This window comes from Gavialis gangeticus, unplaced genomic scaffold, assembly GCF_001723915.1.
Source record: "Gavialis gangeticus isolate Ggan-Ray unplaced genomic scaffold, GavGan_comp1, whole genome shotgun sequence".
NCBI lineage: Eukaryota > Metazoa > Chordata > Crocodylia > Gavialidae > Gavialis > Gavialis gangeticus.
In genome coordinates, this window is record NW_017729015.1 from 16,634,838 (window position 1) to 16,645,815 (window position 10,978).

Consider the following 10,978-nt stretch of genomic DNA (forward strand, 5'->3'; position numbering starts at 1 on the left):
GAGACGGCATCCTTCTCCCCTAGGCATTGCCACGGCATGGAGTACAACCCTGAGATCTCGGCCTTCGACAGTTCTGCCCATCTCATGAAGCTGCTGGCTGAAAACATTTCCGTGACCCAAGAATATCCCGACCTGCAGAAGAAAAATGGCCTGAGCCTTGAAGGCATCCCCCAGGCTCCCCACAAGCCCGCCATCCTCCCACCGGGCACCAGCAAGCTGGACGCCAACCCTGAGCACTACATGATCTCCTCGGGGGACGTGTATGACAGCGGCTCGCTGAACTCCCTCTTCGAGACGATACACGTGGTGCCCCCGCAGCAGAGGTGGCAGCCGGACAGCACGTTCAAAGAGGACCCCCAGGAGGTCAGGACCTTTGCGGGGCTGCATTGCTGGGTGGGCTGGGCTTGAGGCTCGAGAGAACAGAGTTGTCTGCTCCCAGGCTGTCGGGGGCCCTTGGGGGATCCCGTCCCTGCTGCGCGCCCCAGATTCCTCCTCTCTAAAACCAGGGTGCTTCCCTTCTGTGTGATGTAAAGAGAAAGGAGCATGGCCAAGCACAGTGCTTTGTCATCAGCCCAGGCTGCCAGCAATGCGCGAGGGACCTGCTCCTGCTGCAGTGTCCCCAGGGGCTGGGTCCCAAGCGCTGTAAGGGGATCCGGTTCTAGTGACAAAACCTCCGGGTCAGATGCCATGGTGATTTTTAAACAGCAGAGCAGAGGGCGTGCGCAGCACAACATCTGAAGGAGTGTGTTTGGCATCGCTCTGGTCTGCAGTGGGCGGGAGTCAGAGGCGGTTGACACACCGAGGGGTGGGTGCAGCAGGAAAATCCCAGGTGGGCGGATTAACGCGGACGTGGGAAGGGGCTTCCTCACCATCCCTCTTCCTGTTGGCCCGCTCCACCCTTCTGCCCCAGGGTGTACAAGTTATTCAAGTGCACAGTGAAGGCCAGGTCCATGTGAGCTGCATTGCCTAAGCCGGTGATTCTCAGCCAGGGTGCCCCAGCGTCCTCAGGCCGTGAGAGCCCTGTAAGGATGCTGACAATGTTGGCAGACACCTACATGAGGTTTATAAGATAAATTCAGAGATCCCGAAGGGCATCCAAAGTGTCGAAAGACTCCTGTCCTGTTGTGGGCTTTCTGAGTTCTTTGCAACTCAGCGCAGTGCTAGTGATCAGGGGGCTTTGCATTGACACTGATGGATATAAGAGCAGGGCTCAGGACCACAGGCTTGGGCCCCGGGCTATGGGGCTGCTATTATTAAACACAGGTGGTGGGAGAGAAGCAAAAGTTTCACTCTCATTTGTTCTGGTTTCACTTCCCTACAGTCGCTGCTCTTCAGTGACATCCTAAAAACGCAGCCAGACCCGCCGTGCTCCGAGAGTTACCCCGCTGACAGCATTAAGAGGTACCCTGCAGTCCTCCTCCCCACCTTGTCTCCTGCTTTCCGGTTCACGTGGCTGCAGTTCACATTTGCCTTGTTTCACTTGCTCAGCTGCCAGTTGGAGCTGGCACTGAGCTTGGCAGCCGTACAGAATTAATATTTTCCCAAGGATAAACTGCTCTGAAATAATGCCCTCACTCACTATAGCAGGGACAAACCTTCTGTTGTGTGGGGTTTGGTTTTCAAGTGTCGGGGTGAATTTTTGTGAGTGTGGAAGCCAAGGGCTCTGAGCAGTGCCTGGGGTCCAGAACGGGACTCATATGAAAGGGCCGAGAGCAAAGCCACGGACGCCAGCTCCTTGGGATGCTCTGGTCTGGAGCGCAGCTCCGCAGCACAGCCCCGCTGCTGCTCCTCTGAGACTGGGGCAGTTCCTCCTGGAATCGGGCACGCCAGCAAATGCAGGGAAGCACAGGGGTGCTGAGCAGGCGTCCCCGCACAGTTCAGCTCTCCCCAGTGCAGCATGCACATCAGTCCCCTACTGAAAAACTGCTCTGGCTGTCTGTGTCAGCAGGCTGGCAAATGAGGATAATCAGAGATTAAGAGGGCTGGAGCAGACCTCAGGCAGTCACCCCATCCAGCCCCTGCTCAGGGCAGTTGGACTAGATGTCCCTTTGGGACTGGAAGACACCTACAAGCATCCTCATCGTATAGGTGGGGAGCAGAGAACCTAATAGAGAAGGGGTGTTGCACAGCGGTGTTAGCATCTGCGCTTCTGGAGATGCCGTAGAAGAGAGGGAGAGCAGAGCAGGGGTGGTTGTATCCTTTCAGTTCTGCAGCCGGCTAACACGCCTCTTAGCCTGAAATGGCATCGGCTGGTTATTCATCATTCTTTCTTTGTTCCACAAAAGTGACTTTGAATACACGCTGGGCTCTCCCAAAGCCATTCACGTCAAATCTGGGGACTCGCCAATGGCCTACCTCAACAAAGGACAGTTCTACCCCATCACCCTGCGGACAGCTGGAGACAGCAAATGTTTACACTTGTCCTCAAATAAAGTCAAGGTAAGAGATAAGCTGATGGTTTCGCTGACACATGCTATAAACAGACGTCCAGCAATTGTGCTGGCCTGGGGAGAGATCTGAGTGTGAAGAGTAAGGGCTTTGTTGCTCGTGTTGGCTTAAACCAGTGTCTGGGATGGCGACTGGCTGAGAGCAGCTAATCCTTTGCTGCACAACAACAGACTTGGCCTTGCACTGAAATCTCAGGCATCCAACTCGCCGCCTGATCCGTCGAGTTGCTGGTGCCCGAAAGGGGCTTCTACTTGAGGGCTTGCAGCCTGGGGCCCGTGCGAGACAGACTGAACTGGCACCCAGAAGTCCTGCTCTTCCCCCTGCTCCTCGTGCTGGTACAGGAGCATGAGGCAGAGCATCCTGCCAAGTACTCTGATCTGTGCCAGGCCGGTGGTGACTCCCTGCAGCCCCTAAACAGGGGAGGGGGCACAAGCTGCCTGGACCTCCCTGCCATGCTGACGCAGGGGTCAGTCTGGTTCTTATAAAGAAACTGGCCTTAGCCCTCATCAATTGGCACAACGATCCACTTGAATGGGCTGGAGGCTGGTTTGTCCTGGGGGGTGGAGAGGAGACATGGTGTTCTCCAGGCTCCAAAGCCTTCTTGCTGCAAAGCTGGTAAACTGATGCGCCTCACTATGGGTGTAAAGGGCTGAAACGTCTCGGATGAAAGGTTCTGTGTAACTGCAGAGCATTTGTAATGGTTAATGGCACTGTAAGGCTTTACCCCTGAGGCCCCCCCAGGCCATACCGTTTGAGGTCCCTGACACTATCAGTGGGCCATTAGGAGCCAGCGTTATGGTCTTGAGCAGATGGTCTTGCTAGAGCAGGTAACTGGAGGCAGGAGTTTTGGTTTCTGTTGCTAACTCTGCCACTGACTGCCCATGTGACCTTGTTCCAGTTGCTTCTCCACGCTTTGGGCTTCATTTTTCCCAGCAATAAGAGAAGTGAGGGATGTTAATTCCCTTCTGTCCAGCACATGGATGTCTAGGCCCGCATTGCCCCTCCGCCTGTGCTGAAAGGAGCTCTCCCGCTTGCTTTGTAGAGTGTTGTTATGATCGTCTTTGACAACGAAAAGGTCCCGCTAGAGCAGCTGAAGTTCTGGAAGCACTGGCACTCCCGCCAGCCCACGGCCAAGCAGAGGGTCATCGACGTTGGTAAGGAGTGGGACTCCTCGCTCGGGGGGTGCTCTTGGTCCTTCTTAGTGCAAGCAACTCCATGAATAATACGCGAACTACATTTCTGGGAGAGACTTGGCTTCGGGGTTTGAAGGTGAAGGATGAACGCAGAAGTCCGAGAAGGAAGGGTCTCTGCTCCCTTGCTCCCGCAATGTGTTCAGTTTGACCTGACCAGTGTTTTGTCCCTCCAGCACAATGCTTCAAACGTGGCCTAATGCATAGGGCTGGAGACCAGAGGCCGGATCCTCTGCTGCGTTTAGTTCAGAGGGGTCAGTAGAGCGGTTTCCCTGATACTCTGCTCTGGCACTGGCCTCGCTGCCGGTGGAGCAGCCTTCTTGGCTGCTCTGAATTGTGTCAGCTGGCACATCTCGAAGTGATCACCCAACAGCTGGGTTCAGCGGGAGCACGCTGCACTCCCACCAGAGCTCCCTGAACCGCCCTTATAGCCCCAGCACCCTGCCTCCTTTCAGGGAGAGCTGCGTGAACATGAACTGCAGGGTCTGTGCCTCCTTGGGGGTCCCCCAGGCTGGCAGTATCCCTAGCAGGGTATTTACGGGCAAGCTCCACTCCCTTGGCTCTGATTCTTGTGCCCTCAGGTCCTGAACATGGTTTCTTTGATTCTTTGATTTAGCAAAGTCCCCACATCACTTTGCACAGATGTAACTATGCCAGAGGGCAGGCAGTAACCCATCAGGACCGGAGGGACACTTCTGGCCTATGCCTTAACCTGCAGTTTTTTAGCAGCATAGGGGATGAAACGTGCCTTGTGCGCGGCCGGAGGCGGGGTTGGCGCTCTGGGATCAGTGGCTGGGAGTTCCTTGAGATGTGCGAAGCATATTGAGCATAAGCCAGACTCTCGCTTTGCAATCAAAAGTCAATCGCTCGTTAACTGCATTTCAGCTGACTGCAAAGAAAACTTCAACACGGTGCAGAACATCGAGGAGGTGGCTTACAACGCTTTGTCCTTCATGTGGAACATTAATGAAGAAGCAAAGGTAGGGCCTGGTCACCCAGGGGGACCCAGGGGGCTGGTTCTGCATCACTGCTCTAGTCCAGCTGCCTACGAGCTGAACATGGTTTTTTCCCCCTCTCAGCAGAAATACAGACCAAGTTTCAAATCCAAACAAATTCAGACCCCTGACCACAGGGAGTATCTATTTACCAGGACACCGGGGGAGGCTGCCGTGCTTCTCTGTGTGTTTAAGCATCACCAAGAGCTAATAAACATTCAGGCTACACCTGAGACAGGCTTGCATCTGTTTTTCTAGTGCTGATGGATTTTTTAAAATCTGGAAAAAGCTTTGTGCTGTGTGCAGCACAGACCAGGGCCCTGGGGATGTAGGTGAAGCCTATTTAAAAAACAAAACAGAGCTTAAGGAACAAAAACTCTGCTCCAGAGGCCTGGGCTGGGTGCAGACATGGTGTGTGTGGGGTGGGGTGGGGGTATTCTCTGGGCTGTATTATGCAGCAAGTCAGACAGGTTGTTCCCAGTGATCCCATCTGGCCTAAATACTCTATGATAATTCTTACCTCTTAGCTAAACACTGGAAAGCTCTCATCTCTCATCCCCCATCCAGGCATTTGCTCAAACCCAGTGCTGCTTCTTACTCTGGGTTATTGGTTTCCATCTGAAGGTGAAATATGTATACACAAAAATAGGAGGGGAAGACATGCAAAAAAAAAGCAGCGGCTGAACCTGGCAGCTTAGTGGGAAAACTCAGCCTTGCTCTGAGATCGCAGCAAAGCCTCTCTTCAGGTGACCGCAGTCTTTTACAACCTGAGAGGTTAACAAGTGTCTCCAAGGCAAAGTTGTCAGGAATGGAAATATGCCAGGCATGCAGCAAGCCCTCTGGGCACCGCAGCAAATGCTGCTCAGCTCTTACCAGAAACTGTGTTCGTGAACTAGCCTGGGGTTGGTTAAAGGTGAGACTTGGGAGAGATGAAATGGCTGGGAGCTGCTACAGGAGAAGCCAGGCATTTGGGACTGTCTGTAGCACCTGCTACTACTTTAGGCAGCTCTGCCTTAAGCAACAGATAAGCGGCTGCTTTTCTGCATGTAACGGCAGACCCTGCTAACAGCTGCTAATATAGACTTCAAGGCTGAGACCTCCAGGGAGTGCCCCATGGAGGGCACAGGGGTTGTGCCAACTTGCACCAGCTGGCGATTGGGCCCTAGAGTCTGGTCCCCAAGACTGCAGGGAGGAGACAAGGGCACAGGACTCAGGCCATGGCCATACTCAGCGTTCCCCCAGACAGTTAGATGTCAGTGATGGATGAGATAGGACTCAAAGGAAATTACTTATTTAACAGCAAGGAATAACTTAAAATGTCAGCCTGACAGCAATGGTGCCTTGGACCCTGACAATTGGTCCCAGTCCACGTATAACAAAGCAGGAAGAACAGCGTCCCTGCTGAATGGAAATCTCATCCATCATAACACGAACACGAACACGAACACACTTGAGGCCTGCTCCAAGAGCACGGTGAAGCGAGGGGAGTGTTCCCACTTGATTCAACAGGCTTTGAGTTAGGAGAGAGTTAGAGAGCATTGGAACTGTACATAAAAGGTTGCAACCTCATTTGAGCATCAGTCGTCAAAGCATGCCTCTGGAGGGGTGGGTGGGAGAGGAAGTGGTAGGGGGGTCTCTGTACTGCAGCCGTGGGTGCTGGGCACGTGCACGTGGGGAGCACGAGAGGGGTGATTCCCCATTGCCAGCTTTCACTCTCGTCCTGCGGTCTGTGCACTGGGGCTTTACTTTAGTGCCTTCCCTGCTCAGTCCGAATAGTGGCACTGCACTGTCTCCGCTGTAAAATGGACACACAAGGGGCAAAGCAGCACAGAATCTGGCCTGTGGTGTACCGGGGTAGCTATAGGAGGTGCCTGGGAGAAGGGGCATGGGCATGCTGCGGCCAGGCTGGGGAGGCAGGAAGGATGAAGCCCTCGGGAGTGGGTTGCTCTCTGCCTCTTGTCATGCTCGCTGCCAGTTAAGATCCCACTGATTCCAGGCAGGTTCACGTCCCCCAAAGCTGTGACCTCCTCCCTTCCCATCCACAGGTCTTCATTGGGGTGAACTGCCTGAGCACAGACTTCTCCTCCCAGAAGGGAGTGAAGGGCGTCCCCTTGAACCTCCAGATTGACACCTATGACTGCAGCAGTGGGACAAGCCGGCTGGTGCACCGAGCTGTCTGCCAGATCAAGATATTCTGCGATAAGGTACGGCGTCTCTCTCCCGTCGGGGTGCTCCCTGCAGGGAACGCTATGCTGATGGCAAATGGCCCCAAAGAGCCTGGAGCGAGGGAAGGAGAGATGAAAGGCAATGAGGAGCCCAAGTGACTCGAGGGACAGTGTTCCCGAGTGGACAGGGTCCATACCCCGACTTAATCCACATGTATCTGTATTGCCAAACTGCTAGAAGGTGGAGATGGAAGTTATCAGAGCATCTCCCCACCCCTGGACTACGTGGGATCCTGCCCTGTACCTCGCTCTCTAGTCTTGTCAAGTTTTATCTGACTCCAGGAATGGGATGTCCTGGTCTTGGAGCTCTCACTGGCGGAGGCTTTTGTCCCTGCTCATCATCCTATGTGTGTTTGTTTTTCAAAAAGGATGGATGGTTGCATGCTTGGAAACACTGAGCAGGTTCAATTTAGCTTTGTCTTGTCTCCTGGGATGGCCCCTGAGAAGCATCTGGGACATCTGCGAGTTTTAGCACCTAAGGAAGTTGGAATCCTTTTAACAAGGGGCTCCCATTTATCCTAGTTGTTAATTAAACAGGGACTAATGAAGACTGTTTATTAAGCATCCAGCAGGGCATTCCTTCCCCTTTCAGCTGATCTTAGCTCTTGCCGTGTCCTTGTTCACTGGTTTTCCAGTCATCGTGATGTTTTCCAATCCAATATCGGTCCAGTGCATGGTCAGATGTTCGGATGCCGCTGTGCTGGGTAGATAAATGTCCCGTTTCAGTCGGCAGGAAGGCAGGGGAGACTCGTGAACAGAGCACAGAGCCAGGACTCGGGGAATGTGGTCTCTGTTCCCAGCTCTGCTACCAGCCTCTCAGGTGACCTCAGGCGGGTCACTTCCTCTGTGTGCCTCAGTTTCCCCATATGTAACATGGGGATAATTATTCTGACCTCCTGTGAAAAGAGTTCAGAGGTCTGCTAATGAGCAGGGCTACATGAGCTAACCAGCCTTACTTTTCACTGGGCTTTTTGGCTAAGTCTTTCCAAATCTTGCAGAGCCCTGATAGACAGACCATGGTGTCTGTGTGAACAGAAGGGAGATGAGCAGTGCTGGCAGGCTTCTCTGCCCTGGTTTGCTAGAGGCCCATATGAGGGCTCCAGTCACAAAGGGCAGGAGTGTTTACCGTGTTTTTATTGCTCCCTGGTTTATGAAGTACATGCCCAGTAAAAAAAACAATGGACCCGGTTCTTTGCTGGGTCATGATTTTATTGAATCCAGTGAAGGAGTTATTGCAGCAGCCAATTTAGCCTAATCATAGTATTCTGAAAGCAAAGACAAGACATGTGGCCTGTGCAGACACGGGGGAGCCGTGCAGCGCTGGCACAGATTCAACCTGGGCTCCCGGATAAGTGATCTGCCCTCTTGCTTTCCCAGCTGTGGCTGATCTGATGGTGACGCTAATGTTTCCCTAACCTTTCCTGCAGGGAGCAGAGAGGAAGATGCGGGATGATGAGCGCAAGCAGTTCAGAAGGAAAGGGAAATGCCCGGACTCCAACAACAATGGTCAGTATGAGTCGTTGTGACCAGCACGTAGCAAGAGGCCTAACCTAAAGCTCATGGCAACCATGGGCATCTCCCTCCTTGTAGGCAAAGTTGTTGTAGGGCCTGTGCCAGAGAGGCAATGTGCAGCGGGGGTAACAAAAGACAGAGAAATCCTTCATACACGAGAATGCCCCAAAGGGGGAGGCAGGGCAAGGCTCGGGTGCTGTTCCCTGTCACTGCCACCTCCTCCAGGGTGTCAGTTCAAATCCAGCCAAGGGAAATAGTTCTGCCTACTGGCTGGAAGTCTACATGGGCTGGGCTGGTAGCCTCGGGCCTGGTGAAAGGCCAGCTCCAACTGGTCCCTTCAAGCCGGGAGTGAGACGCATTAGCTTGCACGGCTCTGCACCATATGCAGCTGTTGGCGTGGGGCAGGTACCCTCCTCCTGGAACCGGCCGAGATGGTCGTCCGCCGGCCCTGGCAGGGCTGGGAAAGGCAGAATGGCGAACGTCTCCTGGAATGAGATGTCTCTTTATTCATAGGTTTGAAAGGCTGTTTGCTGTCTGGCTTCAGATGGAATGAAATCACGTTCCTCCGGCCAGAGACAGACTTGGAAACCCAGCCAGTCTTGTTTATTCCTAATGTCCATTTTTCAAATCTCCACCGAGGTGGCACGGTAAGTCCTTTGAAAGACAAACACCCCACCCCAGACCGCTCAGCGCCCGGGCACTGGAATCAGCCCCAGAGGCACTGATTGCCTTGGGTGCAGCAAAAGAACAAGAGAGTCCCTGCTCTTAACAGGCCGTGTCAAGATCAAGGGAGATTTAATTTGGGGACATGATGTGAACTTGAGAAAGGTTTCCCTGAGGAGGGAGGTAGATCAGTATTGGTTGCAGTTTATTGAAAGTTGGGAAGAATAAAAACAATTTTAATGAATGACCCATAAGTAAGTGCACCAGGGAAACCACCTCCATGTATGGGACGTCCCGCACATTGTCTTTGCCTCTCTTTTTCCAAAGAGCTTCTCTCTAGCTGAGCGGAGCTACACCCAGCCCCCTCCACAGCCACTCGGTATTGCTCCAGAGGCCATTGCTTAAGGAGCTGGGTAGTCACTTGTCCACGCTCGCCCAAAAGGGGACAGATTCACCTGAGACAACCTTGTAGCAGGAAGAGGTTCTGGTGCAGCAATGGCAAAAGCTGGGGAACAGAAGAGCTTGGTTTGCAATACAGGACCCGCTGAGAGATTGTGGGTTCTGGATTCAGGCTGGGTGTGAAGTCTGGCCTCCTCCCAGGTCGAACAAGATGTGTAGCCTGGAGTGCTGTGGACAGGACTTGCTGGAGAGTTTTCTCTGTGTCAGGAATTCACTGAATCCCAAAGACGTGCATGTGTGCACGTACATATTTAGATCATCTCAGGGATGATTGAAAAGCTCCAGACTACAAGTAAAACTCCAAACTTGATCAACTGATCAACATCCTTCAGATCAATAAGGTCGTCCCACTGAGAGCAGGACCCTGCTGGCAAAACTAAGTATGGGCATTTCAGATGCCAGGTCCCTGCCAGTAGGCAGTGAGTTAAAATGTCCCTGTGTGAAAATCATTTGAAGCCAGTGGCTCAATTCCACCTCTGGCAGGGGGTGGACTAGATGACCTCTGGAGGTCCCCTCCAGCCCTTCCTCTTTATGACTGTGACTTCAGTGGGGCCAGGACTTCACCCCACGCACCATCTCCCTCCCATGCCCCATGCTGGCAGGCACAAACTCCGCCATGCCCCATCCTGCCTTCAGTTGCGTAGCTGGTTGCCAAGGGCAGGACCTGTCCTGTGATCTCTAATGGCACAATCACCATGGCTGTGAAGGGGGGAGTAAGCATGGGATGGAGCATTTTAAAAGAGTTCAACTAAAAATATCTATCTTCTGTTTTTTTTTCCATGTCAAGGCACTTCCTACTCCTGTGGGCTGTATCGATGCAAACAGGTAGGACAGGGCACGTTGCTATGAATTTGGCACCTTCCAGCCCTTTTCACCTCTTCAGGTCCATGACTATTCTCCAGTATCTCCTGGCCTTAGTATGTACCAAGAGACTGGCACAAGGGACAGCATCTTGAAGCAGACAAAGAATAGCAAATCCAAGTGTGGGTTGGATTCAAATGAGCCCCATTTGAAAAAGAGGGAGGAATATTTCTATTATCACTAGAAATCCACTGGCTTGGTGTTAGCAATTTGCAACCCTTGTGCTAATGGGCGTAAGACCATGTTTTAGAAAAATAAGAGTGATCCGTGCTCTGGGTGTGAAGAGCAAATGTTCCTATAAAGGAACCAAAGGCAGGTGTTGCCACAAAGGAAGCTGGAACCGACTACAACTGAAGCCGTTGGGGCCGAGGGAAAGGCTGGATATTTATGGGGCACGCTCATGTCCAGTGAAAGCCTTCCCTGGACTTCAGTGACCTCTGGACTGTAGCCTGTGGCTCCATGCTTTTGCCTGAGATGTACAACCGAAATCCACACTGCACGTGATCAATAAAGATCCCATTGCATTCAGACGTGAACCCTGGGGTCCTGGCTGGTAGTTATTTTGCCGTCACCATCCTGGAATGTCGGCTCGAACAGTTAAAATCTTGGCTTCTGTTGGGCCACC

At 52.9% G+C, this 10,978-nt stretch overlaps 1 protein-coding gene across 1 annotated transcript in view; it reads left to right on the forward strand.

The window, feature by feature from the left end:
* The window catches only part of GRHL3 (grainyhead like transcription factor 3), a 54,897-nt gene that overhangs the window by 29,829 nt on the left and 14,090 nt on the right, over positions 1 to 10,978 (forward strand). The window contains exons 4-12 of the mRNA XM_019512413.1: positions 24 to 363; positions 1,322 to 1,401; positions 2,286 to 2,439; positions 3,491 to 3,602; positions 4,524 to 4,618; positions 6,679 to 6,837; positions 8,286 to 8,364; positions 8,884 to 9,017; positions 10,280 to 10,317. Coding sequence (XP_019367958.1) covers positions 24 to 363; positions 1,322 to 1,401; positions 2,286 to 2,439; positions 3,491 to 3,602; positions 4,524 to 4,618; positions 6,679 to 6,837; positions 8,286 to 8,364; positions 8,884 to 9,017; positions 10,280 to 10,317 — 1,191 coding nt within the window. The remainder of the gene's footprint in view (positions 1 to 23; positions 364 to 1,321; positions 1,402 to 2,285; positions 2,440 to 3,490; positions 3,603 to 4,523; positions 4,619 to 6,678; positions 6,838 to 8,285; positions 8,365 to 8,883; positions 9,018 to 10,279; positions 10,318 to 10,978) is intronic.